This window comes from Hipposideros armiger, unplaced genomic scaffold (genome assembly GCF_001890085.2).
Source record: "Hipposideros armiger isolate ML-2016 unplaced genomic scaffold, ASM189008v1 scaffold_58, whole genome shotgun sequence".
In the NCBI taxonomy this organism is placed as follows: domain Eukaryota; kingdom Metazoa; phylum Chordata; class Mammalia; order Chiroptera; family Hipposideridae; genus Hipposideros; species Hipposideros armiger.
Window position 1 is genome coordinate 3218193 of NW_017731408.1, and position 24281 is coordinate 3242473.

The window sequence follows — 24281 nt, forward strand, 5'->3', positions numbered from 1 at the left end:
AAATTGAAAATAGTTAAGACATAAATTTTTAATCATTTTGGTATATAATTAGGTCAGATTTTATTTTCAGTAGTTTTTCTTAATTTCATATTAGGAAGATTAATTATGAGGAACATTAAGTAATTTAAAGTTAATACTTGATACCTAAGAGTCTAGTTAGAATATATATGGCATATATATGTACTTATAAAAATAAATAAACAATAATAGATATTTTGTTTCTTAAATGAGGTAGATAAAGTAATATATTCTGGAACATGATCTGAACATTAAAAAAAAAAAAGAAAATAGCAACACAAGTTCAACCTGTATGAATCAGATAGCTGGAGAGTTCTTTTTATTTTTTTTAACATATATACCATATATTTTAAGTACAAGGCCTCTGCAATACATTTCTACTTTCCAAAATCTTGCTAAATTTAAATTCAAAATTTTCACTTACTTAATCATTATTTAATCTACCTAGGGAAATTTCTATTCAGACCAAAGACATTTGCAATTAAACCAAAGATTACTAGTTTTTCACTTTTTTATATTTAAGTGGTATTTTCCCTTTACATACCTCATATAGTAAAATACATCAGGAAAAGCTATTACTCTTCAGATGTACAATAGGTAATTACTTAGATGACACAGAGTTAATAAAAATTTCAAGGTCTGCTAAAGAATTATGAAGCCCATCATTCATATCTTGACTTCTAAGATAATTTTTAAGAGTATCTAAAGCAGTTATTGCCTCAGTTTTTGATGGTAAAGGGAGTTCAGTTCCCAGAGATCCCCCATCATCCTCTTCGTCAGAAGTATAAAATCCACTTTCCTCTGATTTATTTTCTTTGGTCGACTCCGTATCACCATTTGGTGCCACTTCACAGGTCTCCAAATCATCGTCCAGGGCAGCATACTCTTCTATGGATAAACCTTCAGGAAATTCCACTCCTGCTGCTTGGGCGTGAGCAACCAAATCAAGACTTGTGTCCATCTCTGCATTTGTCTTGTTACTTTCTCCCTGCTGAGATTTAAATCCTGCCTCTTCATAGCTCTTAACGATAGTCTCTGGGGATACAGCCCTCCAACAGAGGTGCAATGTATCAACAGCATCTAGTAGAGAAAATGTAAATTCTTTGCTGCCTTCAACAGAACTTAAAAATTTCTTTATAAGACAATGTCGATATTTGATTTTAAGGCTTTTAATAACACCTTGTTTCATAGCTATAAATTTGGAAGATAAACATGATGGGAAAAATGCTAACTCAATGGACTTGAGGTTCTTAACCTCTGGATGTGCAGGGAAAGAGTCAACAAAAATCACCACTCTTCGTTGCTGGACTTGAAATTTCTCATCAAGCTTCCTCATCCATTGTTCAAATATATCTGAGGTCATCCATGCCATTCTGTTAGCTTCATAATACACAGGCAATGATTTTATCCCTTTGAAACAGTGCGGATTTCTGTTTTTTCCAATGATAAGTAAAGGAAGTTTCTCTGAGCCATCCATGTTCGTCCCAACCACCAGAGTTATTCTGTCTTTGCATAACTTCCCAATTGAGCATGTTTCTCCCTTAAATGCGAATGTATTCGTAGGTAACATTCGATAAAGCAGCCCCGTCTCTTTTATATTAAAAACATTTTTAGGATGATAATCATTTAAATAATAAGGAAGTACATTTTGGTGCCAGACAGTGGAAGGGTCTGCTGATATACCTGTAGCTTCTACAGGTTGAGCTCTGAATACTAAGCCATACCTGGATTTAAAGCGATCCAGCCAACCATTACTGCACTTAAAATCATTATGTCCCAGTTTCTGAGCAAAATCATTAGCTTTCAAACGCAGCATTGGACCATTAACTGGTACGTTTAGACACTGAGCAATTCGATACCACCTCATCAATGCCTCTTCCAGGTCTGTGTAAAAAGCAGTTCTCAGTCTTTTTCTCTTTGGATCAAATCTCAGAGACTCAAAGGCTTCTAGAACTTTGTCTTTATTCTTCATAATAGAAGACAATGAATTTTTCTTTATGCCATATTCAGCTGCAATCTCTGCTTTTTTCTTGCCACTTTCTACGGCGTTTATGATGTCTATCTTTTCTTCAATGGATAGACTTTTCTTTTTCTTCACTGTTACGGGCAGAGCGGAAGCATCCCCAGTAGCTTCTGCCATCTCAACCAGTGCTTATACAGAGATTTCTCCTCTTCCTGTTGTCTATTTCATTAATTAAATTCCTTTTCCAGTAAAACATAAATTGCTGCTTTATATCCCACTTTATATGTTAAAAGTTGGTACGTGTCTAATTGTCTTATTCCTCAGGAAATTAATGACTAAATAGATTTTTTTCAAAGGCTCTGAATAAGAAAAATGTTACATGCAGCTAGAATAGTTTAGAGGAGAGGCTTCCTTCCCAGGACCGTGTGTAGCTCAGTTTATAGTTTATTCAGAGTTCCAGAAGTCAAGCTAAAATAGAAATCTCATTTTGTCAAACCTGTCCAGTCCTGCTGATATATTTTTGGAATGTCAATCCTTTAAGACGATCCATTTTATCCATTCGTGCATTCAACTTCCTATTAATGCTCCACAGAAGGCCTCAGAGATAAGAAGAGAAAGCATTCAGAAATTTTCATGCAAAATGTTACCCATTAATATCCAAGTCTCTTCAGGGTAGGAAGAAAATCGTAGAATTCTTCTAGGGCTTGACAGTGTATCTTCTGTCTCTTGAAAACGTAAAACAACAACAACAACAAACAAACAGCATTTTTAGCAATGATATGTCAATTGAATATCAAAGAGAATATTTATATTAATTAGTTATGCTTTTAATATTTAAAAAATGGGAACACGTTTCTGAAAGTACAGTAACCAAAGCAGGAGAAATGCTTACCCACTAAAGAGCCTCTGCAAAAAGCTCCCTAGCTCTTCTCTGTGCATTTGAATTCTCACTTGCCTTTGAATGTTTTGTAATATATACTTCCAAAATAAACCAGACAAATTTAAACTGTTTTGAAAATGTGAGCTTACCAAAATTAAAGAACTAAAAATGGTGCTGGATAGATCTTTGATGGCTATTTTTTACATGAAGTCACAGACTGCCCCCTCTGACTTCTCTAAAAGAAAAACATAGTCAGACAGTAGTCACAAGGTTCAACTTTTAATAGTACATGGGAGACAGTGCCTCCTTTAGAGGAGTCTGGTAGGAAATGCTTCACTAAAAAAATCAAATCAAGTGATTTCATTACATAGCTTAAAAATCTAAATCTTATTCATCTAAAAGCTTAAAAACCTAATAACTTTTGTATCAATTTTACACATTAGCTAGATACACAGAGGCCTGAAATAGCTGACAAAATGCATAGGAGTAAACAAATTATTAAGAGGATATAATGCGGAAAAGACCTAGACTAAAAGTAAGGAGAGTGACAGTGACCATGGGCTTATAGTGTGAGGATATGGGGTTTTGGTGCCAAACACACCTGAATTGATAAGTGACTCTGCCACTTAGTACTTATGTGATCCTGAGTACTTTGCTCAATCATTTGATCTAAGCTTCCTTATTTGCAAAATAGGAGTTAATTATAGCACCTATCTCATAGGGTTATTTGCACATTCAATGGGATTCAATGAGAGTCTGTAAAGCAGTTAGCAGAGTATTTAGCACCATACAAGGTGTTCAATAAATGTTTGGTGATGAGCTCATCATTTTCTTCTCTCTAATGTCCCTTTGGCTGTGTAAATTTATAAATTCACATATTTACAATATATAGATCAGAGCTTCTTAAACCAAACCATACTATGAGAACAGTCACAGGGCCCAGATGGGCTTGCTCCTACCTTCCCAGGTAGCGTTTCCCCTACCTATAGGCTTTAGGCCTTAGGCCTACAGAAGGCCAGGGTAATAAGCTAACTTGATGAGCGGGTGTTACTGCTGTGTGAAATCCTACTAGTTTTTCTCTCTGTCCTCCCAAGTTCGAAGATGACATATGCATTTTTTTTTGCACAAATATTTTGAAGAAACTTCTCGTCAAAATTCCTCTGCCTTGTTGTCCAAATCAAAGAAGTAATTTTTATCATAGAAATTACAACCAGTAAATGAGTTTGTTCTTGTTACTGCAAAATGGACTCAATAATAATTATGATAGCCTAGGCTTTAGTTTCCAAACTGCTTTACTTCCTATATTCCAAACAACTCAGGAGGAAGGTGAAAACAGATTTCAAAGCTCATATAGTTATAACGTAGAAGAGTGAAGTCCAGAATCCAGGCTTTCTAATATCAAGTTTACCATTCTTTTCACTTATTATGGTGTCTTTGAATCACACTGGTGTGGACTCTTCTAATAACAGTTACACATTCTATGCCCCTAGCACCAAGCCAAGTCAGCATTTTTTATTTTGATGCCTATCCAAACCTAACCAAAGGGGAAAAAAAGGGCAATATCAGGCCTCCATAGAAGAATAGGCCATTATGAATTCTTTGAACACAAATAACAACCTACAGAAGGTTGATTTTTTAAAAGTAAATAATATTTGACCATTCAACTAAAAAATATAAATCATGTTCATAGATGGGACCTCCTATACCTTTTTCTTCAATTTCTTATAAATCTACAATTATTTCAAAGTAAAAATTTTGAAGTATCTTGTCCTTATTAGGAAGACACCAATCCAGAAATTGAGGTAGTAAGAACCAATTTTTAAGAAAAGATAAAACCAAGCAAAAGTACTCTTTAATCTCCCAACTTCTCTCTCCCATCTTTCTTTTGTTCTTTCCTCCTTTCTTCTTTTATTCTTCCTTCCTTCCTTTTTCCTTCTGTCTTATTTCATTTGTCAGAAAGAAACCCTATCATCTCAAATAACAAGGATTACAGAAAAAATAACTTGAATTTCCTCCTTTACCCCATCCCAAATAAAGCAATGTAACATACATAATCAGAGATTACTGGTTATCTTGGTCAAATTGAAAATGGTGATGTTTATTTAGGAAAATATTAGTTTTTTTCTGATAGTTAATGGTATATATTTCCTTCTAAAACAGTAGTCAAAGCTATAATTTTCCATGGTAAGATACAATATATCTTCATTCCTGAAATGATCACATTTTTAATGCCAAATCAGACAAGCTAGACTTTTCCCCTAGAAAAGCATAAGACACTTTCTGCCTAAACAATGAAGCTGACACTTTCTATTCTCCCACAGTATAACATCTGGGGTATTTTTTTTGCAGGAAGTATGACAGCAGCTAATATTTCTCAGAAGTACACATTCTCTCAATTAAGCTCATTAGTCATTGTACCCCTTGAAAATATTATGTTAGAGAAATGTTGTACTATATGTTCGGGACTATTTTCTCTACGTGAACAGTAAAGCTAACTAAAGAATAGGCATTCACTAAAAAAGACTTACCAACCGAACCCCAAATTAAGAAAACAATGGTCAACTCTACTGGTAATAAGAGCAATGCAAATCTTCTTTCAAAATAGGAGATACCTTTTTGTTTTTGTTTTTGCCTATTAGAATGGTAGTATCGAGTGTTTACCAGGATGCAGTAACATAGGTCATTACGATGCACATAAATTGGTACAAAGCTTATGGAGGGCAAATCAGCAATATGATATAAAAACTTTAAAAATGTGCATAACTTTTATCCAGCAGTTCCATACCTGGGATAGTATCCCAAAAGAATAATTATAGATGTAAAAAAATCTAGCTTACAAATGTATTCATTTTCTATTGCTACAGAAGAAATCATCACACGTTTAGTGGCTTAAAACAATAGCCATTTATTGTCTCACAGTTCTGTAGGTCAGAAATCCAGGTGGCTCAACTGGGTCCTCGGCTTAGGGTCTCACAAGGCAGAAATCAAGATGTCACTCAGGCAGGGCTCTTATCTGGAGGCTCTGGGGAAGAATTGGCTTCCAAGATCATTCAGGTTATTTGCAGACTTTAGCTCCTTGCGGCTGGAGGACTAAGGTTCATGGTTTTTTCCTATGTCCAGTGCTGGCCTGTGGCCCTCTTCATTTCAGCAACAGAGAACCTTCCTTATGTCAAACTCTCTCATGCTTCCAATCTCTCTGATTTCCTCTGCTGCCACCAACAGGAGAAAACTCTCTGCTCTTAAAATGCCTATGAAATCAGTTCAGGCTCACCCAGATTATCTCCCTTTTGATGAACTCAAAGTCAACTGATTAGTAACCTTAATTACATCTACAAAATTCCTTTTGCATGCAATATAATATAATCAAGAGAATGATATTCTATTATGTTCACAGAGGAGGGAATTATACACGGTGAGGGTCATTGGAAGTCATCTTAGACTCTACAATATCAGAATATTCCTCATATTGTTGTTTTATAATTATAGACAAAACTGGAAATAACCTAAATGTGTAACCAAAAGTCTTAGGTAAATAAATTCAGGAAAATCTATATGCCGAAATACTATTGAGCCACTACAGGAGAATATTCAGTGAGATGAGGAAAATTCCATAATATAGTAAGTAAAAAAGCAAAATACAAAACTGTATGCCAACAAATACAACATACACTGAAAGTTACAAAAGGCCAGAGGCTCATGGCTGTTCCTACAGTGCTTACTGCTCAGCAAATAGAAAGTTCTCAATAACAATTTGTTAAATAAAGGAAGAAAAATATATATACATAGGAAAAAGACATTAACCAAAATGTTGAACATTAAGGCTAGGTAATGCAATTATGAATAAGTTCAGTTTTTTTCTCTTTGTAGTTAAAACAATTTCTACTCTTATGTTCTACTCATTCTACTATTCATGGGCTGTTTTTGAGTGTTCCATTAATCAGTATCCTCTAATAAAGGGTTTGTTTCCAGAGAATTACACTGTGCAAACAAATATCTCTCCTTAAAAAGGGAGATGTTGATAAAGAGTGATGAAATGATTGCGACATTTCCAGAATTCCCCCAGAAAAGCTCTAAAGGTAGCACCTTCTCTTTTTCTTGAGGAAGTAATATTGATAAACAGGATACAATATTCAACATCTAAAGCAAAGCTAAAAGGTCGCATGCACATTTGCTTCATTCAGAAAGGAATATTAACAATATCCTTGAATCTGTTGCCTCCTTTCCTTCCTGGTCAATAAATGAAAGGTAGGCTGCTAGAGTTCCCCCATAAGCCAAATGAATAAATGGTACCTGATTTTTTGAAAGCTGAATAATAGCCAATAACAATGCAAAGATAAATGAGTAGAAAATCCCTGTCATAAGCATATATGGCAGGCAGCTATTCTCTTTTTCTTACCTCTCCAAACATAATTGCCAACTGGGAGAAAAGTAGTTATTGTCTATTCTTCCTAAAGAGAATGGCAGGCAGAATTCCCTAAGCTCTAGGGAAAGAGAGGAAAAAAGGAAAGGAAGGAAGGAAAGGGGAGGGAGGGAGAGAAAGAGGGAGAGGGAGAAGAGAAGGAGGGATGGAGGAAAAGGGTAAGGAAGAAAGAAAGGAAGAAAGGAAGATAGAAAAAAAGAAGGAAGGAAGGAAGGGATGAAGGAAAGAAGGAAGGGAGAAAGAGGGAGCAGAGGGGAAGTCTCTGCTTAGCAGGGTTATATTTAAATAAGATCTTTTAGTTAGAATGAAAAATTTTCCCCAAATCCACAGAGTACCTGTGACTGCTTCATTTTCCCCTAAGAAAGTGCTAGAATTTCACTGTTTTCTATCACTAGCTGAAGTAGCTTCCGGTGTTTCCTCTGAACCAACCAACATTCTAATTTCCTTGGGGCAGCAGAAATCATGGGAAGATGAACCCCATGTATAGCTTTGCACAGCATACACTGTGTATGAGGACTAATCATGCACAGTACCAGAATCACACTAGACTAAAAGGTACCTAACATGATTAATAGCACCTTCATCAAGCAGAAGTTAGCATTACTTCCTAGTGGTTCCAAGTCCATGAGCATCTCTATCAAAAACATCAGCAGCTTCCAAGGAAACCATCTAGCTAACAACTAAAGCAAGTGTCCACTTAATATAAGAAACATTTCTCAGTATAACAGACTAACAGACTAACTGTAGTGAAGCTATGCATCCCCAAACTCAGGACAGCTAGCAGGAATCCTCAAAGAACCAGCCAGCTCAAACAGTTCAGTACACATCATTCAAGCACCACTGAGCACTGCCACACACCTCCTCCTACTCACCCTTTTGAAACCCTAAGCATAACACTGTACTTAGCTACTGAATTCCATTCTGTTCCTACCCAATAAGAGCAGTAATTATCCTAATAGGGATCCTTTTCTTATAATTGAGACGACTAACAGGATGGCTTTGAACAGAAAAGCCCACAATGGGCCAGCAGAGTGGTGTGATGGTTAAGAGCTGGTTTGGGACGCCAGAGGGCCCCGGTTCGGATCCCACATATGAGGGTCAGTGACACTGCCCTCTACAGCTAAGATGCTGAACAACAGCTCAACCTGGAGCTGGGCTGCCGTGAGTCGCTGGCGATGGTGTAGGCTGCAGCCCCTGTGGCAGTGGGTTGCCATGGGCTACCGTATGTAGCCAGCAGCCAGCGTGAGCGGCCAGCAGCCTCAGTGAGTGGCCGTCCAGAAGACAGCGACTGACCTGCCACGCCCAGAAAGAGCGCAATGATGGTGCCAACTTGGACCAGTGAAGCAACGTCCTCCACAACTAGACTGAACAAAAAGGACAGCAACTTGTCTGTTCCCCTTCCCCCAATTCCCCAGCGCTGTTCCCATCCCCCCAATTCCCCAATTAAAAAAAATCTTAAAAAAAAAAAAAGAAAAGCCCACAATAAGTTATGGAACTGAGGTTACTGTTTGAGTGAATTGGCATATATATTTGCTCTTTTAAGGATACAGCCATTGAAGATAAGGGCCCTTTATACACAAGTTTATGTTTGGGATTTCAGTACTGTTTTTGTCAGAGGAGGTGTCCTGGAGATCTCAGACAACAAATATTGTTATTTCACTTTTGAAACATTTGTGGTGTCATGAGTATTCATTGTTCACAGATATGGGGAAGATATCTTTTCAGGGATATACTGATCACTGGGCTGAAACTCCCTAGAAATTTGTAGAGGCAGTGTTCTACCTTTGGGCCCTTAGTTATTAAAAGTGGCTTGTCAACTATTGTGACAGGTAAAGGCAGGCGACAAGTAAGGTCTAAAGAAGGGTAATCCCCATGGAGGGCACTGTTAGCCTTCACATTTCTACAAGTGAAACGGCGGCAAAAATGAGCATCCACAGCTGTCAAAGGAAAAGCAGTCCAGAGCCTTGAAGGGAGATGTGTGTGGATGGATTAACTGTATGTAAATGCGTTTCAGGTACGCCTGGCACCACTGCGGAGCCATACATTCCCTCCATTCAGTGCCGGGGCTAAGGAGAGTATCTGAAGTACAGCCTGGGGCCTCAATTTAGGAAGCTACAAAGGGCCCTGAGAGAACGGATTGGTTCAGCGGTTTCTGTAGACAGAGCAGCCATCTATTTAAAAGTAACAGGGCGAGCAAGAAAGCAGAAATCGAGCGTCTGGATAAAGAAAGAAGAGCAGGAAAGAAAAGTATCGGGGGTCCACTATCAGCGAGCGAGCAGAGCCGAAAGTGATCACAAAGATAGAACAAGTAACAAGAACTCAGGGATGCCAGGGGCGGGGGTCTGGTCTTCCCGAAGGGGGTGAGCATCAGTGACGTCGCCGAGGGGAGGCTCTTTAGGCACTGAAGAAGCGAGGGAAGGTGCCTGCATCCCATCTGCTCTGTTAACTCCGCCTTCCCTGCACCCTCCCACCCCCCCGCAGGGAATAACCTCCGTACGATCCCGCAGCTGAGAAAGAAGCTTTAGCTCTCTGGTGACATGCGTGGCGGTGAGCTGCGTCCACCTCCACCCTCCCGCCACCGGCTCACCGTCTGGGGGACGCCTAACGCGTGAGGCTGGGGTGTGTAGGTGAGAAAGAAGGGATGCTGAGGGCTCCTGGAGACCTCCGACCACTCAAGATCAGGCCCGCGCGCCCTTCCGCAAGCTCCCAGCTCCGGCAGATATATCAGAGCCCCGGCACACACTCCTCTAAGATTCCGCGGCGGCTAAAAAATTACCCGGGCAACCGCACGGGTGGAGGCCCGGATGTGGTTGCTAGGGCCGCAGCGGAGGGGCGGGGCCGGCCTCCCGGAGAGGGGCGGAGGGGGCCTTGTGGGAGGAGCGCTGGCACCATAGAGACGTGGCCGGGCCGGGCGAGATTGAGGGAGAGAGAGGCCGTCCAGGGCCATGGACAGCGCTACTTCCGGCCTCCTCACTTCCGGCTCCGCTCCCCTCGGTGCTGGTGTCGTAGGCCGGGTTGGGAGACTGCCGGTCTGTGTCCTCAGCGGTTGGTCAGTGTGAGGCTGTGACAGCTGCAGTTGCTCCCCGCCCCGGAGGAGCCGAGGTGCGTGGGGGGAGGGGAAGGAGGCAAAGTCCCCGGTCGCGTTTCCGCTCACTTCTCAGGGTTGAGACGATTCCAGAGAGCTGTGGCAAAGATAATCCTCGACGTGAGAGCTGCCGGGTTCCCAGCCGACAGGTGAGGGCGGAGCTCGCCCACCTCTAAAGAGGCGGGGGAAGACTAGTCTGACGTGGTTGGCGGTGGCGGACACGTTGCCTTTGCGGTTCCGGACTTTTCACAGGGCACTTCTAAGCTTAGTCTGTGCCATATCTGCCCAAGTATTCGGCCTTTGGTTTCTGCCCCTTCGTTCCTCCTGTTCCCTTGAGTGTATCCCCAGAAACAGCTGGATGAATAGGGAGGGCCGGTCCTTCCAGGGCGGCACCCTCTTTGCTTTGCCTGCATTGGATGCGAAAAGGGGTTGCAGGATCCACGTCTTCCTCGACTAAGTCTCGGAGTGGGGGGCACCGTCAAGTTTTGTGTCCAGCTTTTGTTTTCTCTCCTCTCCCTGCATCCCTCCACTTCCTCTCTCCCGCAGGGAGAGGACGGGTGATAGTGATAGTCCCTCCGAGAGGTTCGTCGGGCAGTGGTGCAGGGAGGAGCCTTGCTTAGGAAATGTCCCAAGCCTGACTGTGCTTGTGGGGACGTCCAAGGAATGCTGGAGTTTGGGAAGGAAGTTGTGCTGTCGTCTTCTTGTCCGTTCCTCTTTGCCAAGTTACTACTGTTTACGTGTCTAGGAAAAGGAAAGAGGTTTTTTTGGTTTTTTAAACAGTTTCTGGAGGCTTTCCCCTTTCACTTTATTATTACTTCCTTTTGTTTTGTTCTTATCTCCCTCTTGAGCCCTTTGATCTCAAAAAGTTTGTATAGTTTACACTTCCTGCAAATCCTTTAGCCACCCCCACTTTTAGGATTTCTGTTCCCCTCCCTTAGTTTTCAACTAAAGTATATAACGTCTCTAATTCTTATTTGATAAGGAAAAATGGAAGGTTTGCAAGACTTTTCATAAACTTGTGCTTTCACCTGCAAGGATGTGTTCACGTTTGCCATTTAATTAAAACTTCGTCGGAATGGAAATGTGCACTGGAATTGGTAACCTTTAAATCAGCTCTGTGTTAAGGCTGCAGGAATTGGCCATTTCACTGCTGCTATCCCAGTGATTACAACGCACTATATGTTAGTACTGTTTTAATTCCACTTTTCTTCCATTTGTTCTGTGTTTGTTTCCGTTGCTCAAAATGACCAACATCCTTTCCCAACTACCGTCTGACACTCATCTGAAAAAACAGAAGATATTTCTAATCTTATTTTCTGGATTAAAATCTCTACCTCAGTTACTCTTTCAAATTAATAAATTATCTTAATCCTGGCTTATGTCTTGGGGTCCATTGTTTATGTGACCTGTGACTCATCCCCAGTCCTGAAATTAAATGCAAAGTTTTGTTTGAGTGCATTTGGGGTGAGGTGTGGGGCGAGCCCATTTTTTTAAATCAGATTCTCAAAGGAGATCTATAACCTCCAGGTAGTGTATGTATATATGTATATGAAGTGTATGTGTGTATATGTGTGTGTGTGTGTGTGTGTGTGTGTGTAGTGTATATATATATATATATGAGATATATAGCCTCCAGATATATAACTACATGTTAGTGTCTTATTGAAGTTAATGAAAACATTTTTTGTGGGGCTGTTATTTTTTCAAATTGTAAATAGCTTGTTTTGGGAGAGTAAAATGCAGAGATTCTAGCTTTATACTGAAATCTCTCTAACTACTTCTAGATGTCAGTGTTTCTAAATTCCTTCCTACACCTAGAGAAGGAAGTAAGACTGCCTACTTTACTTCCTGATTTGCGGTTTTGAGGTTGTTGTTTTTTTTAAGGGTAAGCTGTTTGTGGCCAATGCTTTGGAGATCCAATGGATTTATAAATTAATATGTTTATTATTTTAAAAATACATATTAAATATCATCAACCTGCTAGATACAATTTAGTGTAAAAAATTTAAATTCTGATGTACTTTGCTTTCATTTTCTTGTTTTTCACTTGAGGCATCTATTCTGGCCTTGGCTTTGCTAGAAAGGGCCAATAAAATGTTTCGCTAGTGTGGTCTATAAGCCTTCAGTATGTTGCTGCTTATCTTGAAATCCTTTTACCCTCCATTCTTTTTTTTTTTTTTTTTTAAAGATTTTTATTGGGGAATTGGGGGGATGGGAACAGCGCTGGGGAATTGGGGAAGGGGAACAGACAAAGTTGCTGTCCTTTTGTTCTTCAGTCTAGTTGTGGAGGACGTTGCTTCACTGGCCCAAGTTGGCACCATCATTGCGCTCTTCTCTGGCGAGGCAGATCAGTCGCCGGCTTCTGGACGGCCGCTCACTGCGGCTGCTGGCCGCTCACGCTGGCTGCTGGCTGCTGGCTGCTGGCTACTGGCTACATACGGTAGCCCATGGCAACCCACTGCCACAGGGAGTGCAGCCTACACCGTAGCCGGTGACTCATGGCAGCCCAGCTCCAGGTTGAGCTGTCATTCAGCATCTCAGCTGTGGAGGGCAGTGTCACTGGCCCTCACATGTGGGATCCCTCTGGCATCCCAAGCGAGTTCTTAACCATCGCGCCACTCGGCCGGCCCAACCCTCCATTCTATATTAGATATATTAAGGATTGTTTTCTCTTGTGAATAAGTTGTATCTTTCCAAACTTAATATACGTTTAGAGTGCATATTTGAACTTAACTGATTTGGTTGTGAAGTGTTTGTTGATCAAGATTGAAGTTCTAAATGTTTGACACCTGTTTCGTAGAATAGTAAAACTTGAAGAGATCTATATAGCTCATAATCCATATAGAGTAACCAGTTTCTTCTGCTCACAAAATAATTTCCCCTCTGTCTAGCACCCTCACTTGGAGGTGCAGAAAACATGCTTTATAAAGAGTAGATTATGCTAAATTAGTTTTCTTCTAATATAATGACAAAGTCAGAAGATAGATTCTATCTAACACCATAACAACAATTAACATTCAATTGTTTATTGTGTGCCAGGGATTATGATAAGTGCTTTACGCGATTATCTCATCTAATCCTCACAGCAACCTTATTTTTATAGAAATCCCCATTTTTATAGATGAAGAAACTAAATGATTTCTAATGAAGCTAAATGATTAACTGAAGCTAAATTAACCTGCTCAGAATTAGACTGGTAGAGCCAAGATTGAACCTAGGTTGTCTGACTCTAGTCTGGGAGCTCTTAGCTACTACTCTAGATTGCTTCTGCCCTATTTCCTTTTCTTCTTTTTTGGCATGAGTTCAGGGTATCTCACCTGTTTTTCTATCCGATGTTAAGAAAAGAAGATATTTTCCTTTATTAATCTTCAATGGATGAACACCTGCTTGAATGTCATACTGAAAAGCAGGACAAAAAGAAATAAATTTGGTGTGTTATTTGATGGACTTTCCCCATGGGGATGGATATAAATTGTGTGTGTGTGTGTGTGTGTGTGTGTGTGTGTGTGTGTGTGTTATTACATGAGTGAAAAATGTGAAAATAAAGGTTTGAAGTAATAAATAAACTCAGCATTGTGAGAGTCTGGAGGTATAAATACATTGCAGAATGATAAATTTGGGATGGAGCAAGGAATAAATTGAAAGTGAATTTAAGATAATATGGCTATAGATGAAAAACTAAAAATATTTGTACAGACTGGAAACAGTAGTTCCACATAATATGAAAGATGGTAAATTAGGGACCATGACAGTCTAAAAGTTAGATATGCACCAGCTTAGCTATATGATGTATGAAAAAAAAAACTATAAAACAAAAGAATGTGAAAATGATCTTGGTATCTTTGGTCTCTACAAGCTTTAGGCAGTCATGGAAGCCATTGAATAGCTCTTGCAGATTCTCAGCTATTCTCTACAAAACAGAAGTATGTATTTTCTTTTTCTCTTTCCTTTAGTCCTTTTTCTTCCTTCCATCTTTTATCCTCCATTACTCTCCCCCATTACTTCTAAACCTTTGTCTTTGGATGGTTATAGGCCAGTATTGCTGGAAACTGCTCAAATCTTTTGTGAAAATATGGCAATATCTTTGCCATATTATCACCAAAGAGTTTTTATTTTGTTTTCTTTTTGTATATCTATGATAGCATTGGGTTAGCAGCTCTTTGATGTTCAGGATTGATCCTCTTTGATCCTTTGGGTAACTGACACACTGTCTTTGGAGCAGAATCATAAGAACTGCAAATGGTGGCAAGGCCTAAATCATCCAGAGAAAGGAATGAGTTGGCCAACCTGTTTCTGCTAGCATGAGGTAGTGTTTTAGAGCAAGTTTTCCAAACTCTTCTATATGGTATCACACATAGAAAATGATTGTATTTGTATGACAGACTATAGCTAGGCCCTTCCTGGCTCCCTGAGGGTGGTGTTGGGGAGGGGGGTGTCTATATTTCAGCACACCTGTAATCTATTCTTGGCACACTGGTTGGAAAGCTTTGCCCTAGAAAAGAATATATTACTATCTGTTTAATACCTTGTGTTTATTTAGCATATAATAATTTACAGAGCACTTGCCTGTATATTCTCATTTTACTTTTACTCCAGTCATGTCAAGTAGGTAAAACCGATAACATTACCATGTTAGAAAGGAAGAAATTGAGATTTTACAGATAAAGTGTTTTGTATGAGGTCACACAGCTAATAAGGGATGGGTCAGGAATTCAAATCCCAGGTGGAAAGAGTCCTTGGGGGTTAAGCCAGTGGCATGTGACCACCATGATGTCCAGGACCATATCTGTTTTGTTTCAGAGTGCCACCTTCAGCATCTAGGGTAGCTTCAGGCATTTATTGAGTGCTATTCTGGCTAGGCATTATGCTTTATAAATGCTGTCTGTGTATTAGGAATTTCTATTTTCTATTAACAATGGAAGAATCAGGTATAGAAACCAGCAGGAATAATTAGTCCAAGGTAGTAAAAGGAGAACCACAAAACTCATAACCAAAGTTGCTTGACTCCAAAGCTTGTAGTCTTTTCACTATAGTGACTAAATGATATCAGGACATTGCAGGGTAGAGACTGGATTCCTATTCAAGTGTGTGACACTGGTAGCAAGAGGGTGATGTGGTAGTGCTGAAAGGGAGATAGGCAAGTGGACTATTAAGTGTTTATTTTTAGCAGTTTTGACGTAGAGTTCTAGAGATGATGGCTGTCTAGTAGGATTTCCAAGGTGTTTAGGATGGGCATAGGGTAGAAGAGAAATACGCTAAAAGTCAAAGAGAATAACTTGAGTCATTGGTGCTGTAGGTACTACTAACGAAAGGATTAAAAGTGTAAATCCTCTTTATATGGCTAATGTTAATTGTAGATTATTTCCTAAAGGTAGGTTTACAGATTATTTTTATTTTCCTCTTTCCATATCTCCTAATTTTTCTATATGACTTATTAATTACTTTTAAAAATAAAAATAGTTTTATTTATATAAGTAATATACTGGGGGGGTACCAAAAAAAATGTATACAAGTGGGCACTTTGGCCAGTGTTGCTGAAGTAGTAGTTCGCTGTAATCAGAAGTGTTTGGACACTGATGGTAACCACTTAGAGCACCTCTTGTAATTGCAGAAGTCAAATGTGACTTGTATTCATCTTTTGTTATCAGTATATATTGAGTATTACAATTTTAATATAGTATTTCTTTTGTAAAATGTGTATACTTTTTTTGGCACCCTCTATATGTTCATGAAATAAAAATTCAAATAATATAATAAGCAGATGGAATGAAAACTGCTTCTCTCATCCCTCTATCCCCCACACCCACTCCCAGTTAATTCACAAGTAGCTGTTAAGGATTATGTGAAATACATGAGGAAGCTCTAAACCCATGCTAATACCATAGCCACTAGCCACATGTGGGTATTTAAATTAGTTAAAAATAGGATTTGAAAAAACTCATTTCCTCAGTCACACCAGGCACATTTCAAGTGCTCAGTAGCCACATGTGGCTAGTGGCCACTTCATTGGACAGCGCGGGTACAGAACATTTCCAACAACATTGGCCCGCCCTTCTTAAACTTTAAAATACTATTACAATTAGTGAGATAGTTACTGTGAGATTGAACCAAGATTTTAAAAATCTCTGTGGTCTTCATAGAGCCTACCAGTTTTTGTTTTAGCTGATAAAATATTATAGCCATGTTCTCTTTCAACTTTTTGTTTTAACTAAATTCAGATGGTCAAAGTCGAATGTTTGGGGATTATAGTTAGCTGCTTTTCTAGGATAAAGATGATAGCTTTTCTAAGAGCATGAGTGTTTTCTATCCCCTTTGAACCCTAGAACTGTATACAACTATCTTGCTATCTAGTTGGCATCCTCTCTTGAATATATTAAAGGTATCTCAAACACAACTGTCTAAAACTAAACTAATTTCTCCCTTACTCCCCCCAAAACTCCCAAATGTTGATCCTCTTCCTTTGTTCCTTATTTTGGTGAATGACTTCATTACCTTTCCAGTTGTAAAATCCAGAAAACTAGGAGTGATCCTTAATAACTCCTCTTCCTGATACAGCCAGTGTCAAGTTCTATTAATTTTACTTTTTAAATATCTTTTGAATCTGTACTTCTTCCTATTTCTACTGCTACCGCTTTAGTTTGTTACCATCATCTTGCCCGAAATTTCTACAGCACCTTCTATTCTTGTCTACCCACTTCTACTGTCCATCCCTCTCTAATCCATTATCCATCCCAAAGGCACCGTGACTTATTTTGAAACACACATCTGATTGTCACTCTCCCCTTCTCCTCCCCAATCTTTTAATGGCTTGCCATTGCTTCTAGGGTAAAAATGAAACTCCTTAACAATGCTTAGCCCTCTAGCCTCATCCTTTTTTACCATGTTCTGCTGAACTCCCCACTTCAGCCAAGCTGGCCTCCTTTTAGTCCTTGCCATTACAACGCCTTTCCTTACACATGCTTTTCCCCCTGTCTGGACCACCCTTTCTTTACTTTTATTTCACTTGATGACTCCTAGCCATCCTTCACGCTTCAACTGAAGTTTTACTTCCTTAGGGAAAACTCCCAAAGTAGGTAGTAACATACATTTACCACAGTTGGAATTTATATTTATTTGTGTGATTTTATGATTGTCTTTCTCTTCCGTTACCTCCAGGTGCCATGAAGACAGGAACACAACACGTCTTTTTTGGTTCACTGCTGAGTCCCTAAGACCTAGCTGAGTGCCTGACACCTAAGTATTGATTGACATGCCAGGTTAATGTTATTAAAGATTTCAGTTCATGGGTTTTTGTAATATAGGACTTTAAATAATGATACTTATAAATATAGTAGTTAAGATAGTAGTAGTTAAACTGCCAGTTATACTGTTTTTTAAAGTAAATGAAAGCAAATTATTTTAATAATATAAATTTATATTATTATTAAAAACAATAATTATAAAATATGGCACAGTATTCTTAGATTATTTTATAATAAACTCATATTTTAGAACAGTTGTAGGTTTATAGAATTATTGCAGAGATAGTGTAGAGATTCCTGTACACCCCATGCCGAGTTTCCCGTTATTAACATATTACATTGGTATGGTACATTTGTCACAATTCATGAACCAGTATTCATACATTATTATTAACTAATGTGTTCAGATTATCTCTGTTTTCTCCTAATTTTCCTATTCCAGGATCCCAACCAGGATACCACATAACATTTAATTGTCATGTTACCTTAGTGTTTTGGGTTTTTTTAGATTTTTATTGGGGGAGGGGAACAGAGTTAGGGAATCGGGGAAGGGGAACAGACAAGTTGCTGTCCTTTTATTCTTCAGTCTAGTTGTGGAGGATGTTGCTTCACTGGCCCATGTTGGTATTATCATTGCGCTCTTCCCGAGTGAGGCAATCGGTCGCCTGCCAATAGATGGCCGCTCATGGTGGCTCATGGCAGCTCATGCCAGCTGCTGGCCACTCATGCTGTCTGCCAACCATTCACAGTAGCTCATGGCAGCCCACTCTAGCCCCGCTGCAGCCTACGCCATCACCGGCGACTCACGGCCCCCCAGCTCCAGGTTGAGCTGTTGTTCACCATCTTAGCTGTAGAGGGCGCAGCGTCACTGGCCCATGTGGGATCCGAACTGCGGCCATGCTGCTCAGAGCCGGTGCTCCCAAGCCAACTCTTAACCAACGCGCCACACGGCAGGCCCGTTACCTCTTAGTTTTGACAGTTTCTCAGATGCCTTGTTTTTGATGACAACTTGATAGTTTTAAGGATAATTGGTCAGGTGTTTTATAGACTGCCCCTCTGTTGGGATTTGTCTGTGGTTTTCTCATGATTAGACTGGGCAATGTGTTTTTGGGAAAAAGACCCCAGTGATAAAGTGCCATTCTCATCATATCAAGAGTAAACACTGTCAGTATGCTTTACCACTGTTGATATTAACCTTGATCACCTGGCTTGAGATAGTGTTTGTCAGGTTTGTCCATTGTAAAGTTACCTTTTTCCCCTCTTTTTGTATATTGTACTTTTTTAGAAAGTCACTATGGGAAGTGCACACTTAAGGAGTGGAGAGTTATGGTCCACCTCCTGAACGGTGGAGAATATTTTAAATTCTTCTGCAAGGGAGATTTGCCTCTTTTCCCCCCACTTATTAATTTATTCAATCACTTACATAAATCAGTATTGACTCATGGATATTTATTTTATACTTCAGTGCACCTTACTTATTTTGTTGCTCAAATTGTTCCAGCTTTGGCCAGTAAGGGCTCTTTCAGTTGGTTCCTATATTTCTTTGACATATCCCCATCATTGTGAGTTTTTGTTGTTGTTGTTTTTTTAAAGCACCTTTTTACTTTCTGGCACTATAAAGTGCTCCAGGCTCATCTTGTGTATTTCTTGCCCCAGTCCTAAAATCAGCCAATTCTCCAAGGAGTGCTGGTTCCCTGTATTGAAGAATGGTATTAGAAAACCAACATCTGGGCATTATATGTGCTTACTGTTGCTGGGGTTGCTTCTAGGAGGTATAAACTAACTCAGATATATACATATCTATAAATATTTCTGTATATAACTATCTCTATATTAAGCTGTATTCTTAGATTATGTACTCTATGCTTTTTGCCATTGAAAAATATTACCTGTGAATATTGAGGGGTTTATTTTGGATGGTTTGGGGAATTTAGTAACAGAATTAAAGTAACTCTCCAATTCTCTTGGTTCTTGGTTGGCTTCACTGCTAATGTTCTGGAATTTAGCTAGCCATCTATGAAGAATGAGGCCAGATCACACTGAATAATTTAGAGTTTATTTACAGCTAGTTTTCTTTCAGGGAGTAATTTAGTTTTGAGAGTCTTATCATTTTACTTCTCATTAGTTTCTCTGTAATACAATCTGAGTGGGGAAAATAAAAACACTTCTCCAAACAGTTAATTTAGTTACTTGGTTAAAAGTTGGTAATGATTGGTGGGGATGGGAATAGTTGAATATCTGTTAGGCTGATTTTTAAATTGTTTTCCACTACTACATATAATTGAGAATTAAGAATTATATGTATTTTGCTAAAGCTGTTTAATTTTGAATTATCTAGATCGATGTGTTTATCTTAATGAGCAACCTGAACTTAATTTATCATTATTTAAAAGGACTTATATATAGGTGTCTAGCAAAATAGCTTTTGCAGATACCAGATAGTTGTTGACATAAAGACAGCAGCATAATGTAAATGATTATCTTATTTCTTTTTATTTGGTTATTTTACTTATGAAAGGAAGTGTACTGTGAACATATTGTGTTGTAAACTATTTTCAGTTTAATATTTGCATTGGACAACAGGGAAAAGGAATTTTTTCCTATTTTAAGAAAACTACCATTATAAAGAAAAAAAATTGTTTTAAATTGTTTTGACTAAAACAGAAAGCTTCTGTATTGCAGATATTTTCAGTTCTAAACATGTATAGTTACTTAATGTAGTCACTGTGTGTTTTAACTCTAGATTTTTTATTGTAAATTAGTCAGTTCTACTTGAAAATTAATATTGAATTATGAAATTAAAACAATTGTGAAATTAAAACAGGTCACTCTTTACATTTATTTATGAGTGAGAAAAGGTAGACATTCTAATAGATTTCTGAGAATGAAAGAAATAGATCCACTTTATTTCATCTTTAGCCTGGTAAACCATTCTCTGCAATATCAGTGATACAACAGTCGAAAGAAACTAAGCAAGTTCAGATCAAAGCAAGCCCAAGTTTTGTTACCTTTGCCCTAAGTTTTCTGCATTTACCGCCTTAGCATTGTCCTTGACAGTCAGAATTCCCTGGTCGTCCCATATATTGTATTTATAGCACTTCTCCAACTTTTTTATTGAAGTACCCAAGAAAGAATAACTTGTCAGATATTTCTTTGGAGACTCATATTTTATCATAAAAATTCAAGATATTTCTTAAAAGACATATGTGTGTTGTTTTATTTAAGTGAATTTTGCCTTAGATTCCATAATATCATACTTATTTTAACAAAAAGAGTGTAAATTGTCATTCTAGTATGATGTACTGTGTTTTTTGTTTTTTGGTTTTTTTTTTTAAGATTTTTATTGAGGAATTGGGGGGATGGGAACAGTGCTGGGGAATTGGGGGAAGGGGAACAGACAAGCTGCTGTTGTTTTGTTCTTCAGTCTAGTTGTGGAGGACGTTGCTTCACTGGCCCAAGTTGGCACCATCATTGCGCTCTTCTCTGGCGAGGCAGATCAGTCGCCGGCTTCTGGACGGCCGCTCACTGCAGCTGCTGGCCGTTCACGCTGGCTGCTGGCCACACACGGTAGCCCATGGCAATCCACTGCCACAGGGGCTGCAGCCTACGCCGTCACCAGCGACTCACGGCAGCCCAGCTCCAGGTTGAGCTGATGTTCAGCATCTTAGCTGTAGAGGGCAGTGTCACTGGCCCTCATATGTGGGATCCGAACCGGGGCCCTCTGGCATCCCAAGCGAGTTCTTAACCATCGCGCCACTCGGCCGGCCCTGTTTTGGTTTTTTTTAGCTGAGCCATCCTGCCACCTGTTGGCAGCTCAGTGGCTGCTCAGCTCAGGCCGGGACTCAAGCCGCTGTTTCTCAGAGCTCAAACTCTTGAGCGAGCTCTTAACCAACTGAGCCACTCAGCTCGCCCTGATGAACTGTGTTTATTGTAATTATGTCTGCCTTGTTTATATCTGCCTTCAGGTGCCTTGAGCGTATATACCACTTCAGACCTCCTGTGCTATGTGAATCCCCTAATTTGAAAAACTCATGTTATAATTTCCGTTGAACAACACTCATCCCTACGTAGATCTTTAATACCCTGTTTTCCTGAAAGTAAGACCTAGCTGGAAAATAAGCCCTTGCATGATTTTAGGTGCCAAAATGTGGCTCTTTGGCATACTGAATAGTTTAAGCTGAAGGAATTTATGGAAAAGTCACCCTTCTCCCTGAAACAGGTCATAAAACCCTCATGTGAGGCGTGCGTGCCCTCCATATCCTAGAGGAATCATGCAAGGGCTTCTTCTCTGGCTAGGTCTTATTTTCAGGGAAACACAGTATTAAACTTATGAATCTTTAACTCAGTGGACCATGGAGACTGTAATTGCAGTTTTTTGTATTCTGGCATCCATGGAATCTTGTTTTCTCTACTCCCCCCTCCCATCCTGGCAAATCTGGTCCTTCCTGCCCTCTCTTTCCTGAGTCCTAGGAAGACCCTAAATGCATTTAAGAGTTGTAGGGTCTAGAATACTCTCTCACTGAATTCTGATTAAAGTCCTTATGTAGTTTCGCTTTGGCTAGATCTAGTCTGTTCAGTCTGTAGAAATCAGAATGTGATTTTGATCATAAAATCAAAACAACCCCAAACAGTTGGATGAATTATAAACTTCAGGTGATGTTATTTAGGCATTATTTTTTTACAAATGCTAATTAGTAATTTACTTTATAGGTCATTGGTTTTTACACTCATTAGTTAATGAATACCTCTGGCTAATTTACAGAAGTAGAGCCCCAGAGATGACTTAAGGCTTTGTGGGCCTCCAGTGTAAACCCAACTATGAGGCCTGAACATTAATGATAGTTTTGTAATAGTAATTTATCATTCTATTTTGAAGACAATTAAAAAAAATAACTGAATTTATGTAAAGATCAGGAAACATTTTATTTTTTATTTTTTTATTTTTTGTTTAGCTGAGCCATCCTGCCACCTGTTGGCAGCTCAGCAGCAGCTCAGCTCGGGCAGGACTCAAACTGGTGTTGCTCAGAGCTCTCACTCTTGAGCAGGCTCTTAACCAACTGAGCCACTCGGCTGGCCCTTCAGGAAACATTTTAAATGTCACAAATTACAAGTCATTAACTTTTTAAATCTTGTTATTCCCCATGTATATTAGTTATCAAAGTTATGAACAAACTTTTTAAAAATAAATGTGAACAGGGTCAGAGCCTGTAAAAAATGTGAGCAAAACACAGATTTAGTACTTATCTCTGTAATTCTCAGAAATATGTTTTTCTATTTCTCTGTCTGGTCTTCTTTCTTGGGAGTCTTTTCTTGAGCTGGATGATAGTGATATATTTTCTTAATTGGTACTACTGTTTAACAGGGGAGCAGATGATAACTCCTATATCGTAAGAAAGTGGAAGACAGCAAAAATGAACTGCCTGAACTTTCTTCCGTTTTCCATTCCACTTTCTCCACGGTTTCTTCCTTTCATTCTTCCTTCAGTGGAAGAGATTCCCTCCTTCTAACTAAGGGTAATTTCTCCGCCTTTGCTCAGAGTTCCTAATTGTTTTTAAAAACTTTTATTTTTATATCATTTTAAGTTTGCAAAAGTAGTACAGAATTTCCTTATATTCTCACCCCCATTTCCCTATGCTAACATCTTACATAACCATAATGTAATTATCAAGAATAGGAAATTAACATCAGAACAATATTATTAACTAAACTATAGATGTTATTAGAATTTCAACCAAATTTTCAACTAACTGTCTCTTTTCTCTTTCAGGATCCTATATATAGGAAGCCACATTGAAATTAGTTATTTCTCTGTATTCTCTTTTAAACTATAAGTTTCTCATACTTTCCTTGTCTTTTATGACCATGGCACTTTTTTGAAGAGTACTGATCAGTTATTTTGTAGTGTTCCTCAGTTTTGGTTTGTCCAGTGTTTTCCTCATGATTGGGCTAAGCTTATGCATTTTTGGCAAGAATACCACAAAAATGATGTTGTGTCCTCAGTGCAGTGCATCAAGGAGATTACAATATCGATATGTCACGATCACTTGGTTAAGTTGGATCTGTTGAGTTTCTTTACTGTGAGCTGTGAGTTTCTTTACTTATTATCTTTCCCTTTTTCAGTAAAGAAGTACCTGTGGAACGTGCTTGGAGATTATGCAAATCCTGTTTGTCCTGAAACTTTTGCCCTCTAATTTTAGTATTCATCAGTGGATCTTGTCTGCAACATATATTATTGTGATGTTTGCCTGATGGTGCTGCTGTTTCCCTGTTTGTTTTCTCCGTTTATTAATTGAGATTCTGTTTTGAGGAATAATTGTCTCTTTACCCCCATTTACTTATTTATTTGATTATTTATTTATAGCAGTATGGACTCATCAATATTTGCTTTATTCTATGGGTTTAAATTCAGTCCTATCATTATTTCAGTTTGTTCCAGCATTGGCCACTAGGGACTTCTGTAGGTTGACTCCTGTGTTCTTTCAGCAAGCCCCGCTCTTTTTTCTTTCCTTAACTTTTCCTTACTTCGTAACACTAGAAAATGTTCCAGGCTTATCTTGTATTTCCCCTGCCCCAACCTTAGAATCAAACGGTTCTCCTTAAGAGCTGTAGTTCCATTTATTGGAGAATGGTGTTTAGAGACCAAGATGTAAGCACTAGGTATACTCATTATTGCT

At 38.9% G+C, this 24281-nt stretch overlaps 2 protein-coding genes across 13 annotated transcripts in view; one reads left to right on the forward strand and one right to left on the reverse strand.

Moving 5' to 3' along the window:
* Positions 1-315: 315 nt before the first annotated feature.
* Positions 316-10135, reverse strand: TIGD4 (tigger transposable element derived 4). 4 transcript variants are annotated; one of them, XM_019641202.1, is made up of 2 exons: positions 9869-10135; positions 316-2700 (listed from the first exon to the last, which is right to left on the reverse strand). In XM_019641202.1, exon 2 carries the CDS (start codon positions 2156-2158, stop codon positions 620-622), a length of 1539 nt encoding a protein of 512 aa, XP_019496747.1. In that variant the 5' UTR covers positions 2159-2700; positions 9869-10135; the 3' UTR covers positions 316-619. The 4 variants fall into 4 exon arrangements, with proteins under 4 accessions (XP_019496747.1, XP_019496746.1, XP_019496748.1 ...); XM_019641201.1 differs by having other exon boundaries at positions 316-2706; XM_019641203.1 differs by lacking the exon at positions 9869-10135 and adding an exon at positions 3011-7419 and having other exon boundaries at positions 316-2706.
* A 100-nt stretch (positions 10136-10235) lies between these two features.
* Positions 10236-24281, forward strand: part of ARFIP1 (ARF interacting protein 1) — an 81368-nt gene continuing 67322 nt past the window's right edge. For 4 of the 9 annotated variants that reach the window (XM_019641204.1, XM_019641211.1, XM_019641206.1 and 1 more), the window contains exon 1: positions 10273-10515. The gene's annotated coding sequence lies outside the window, so the exon portion shown is untranslated. Of the gene's footprint in view, positions 10516-17521; positions 17623-24281 lie in introns of all 9 variants that reach the window. The other 5 variants (XM_019641210.1, XM_019641207.1, XM_019641208.1 and 2 more) reach the window with 5 other exon arrangements.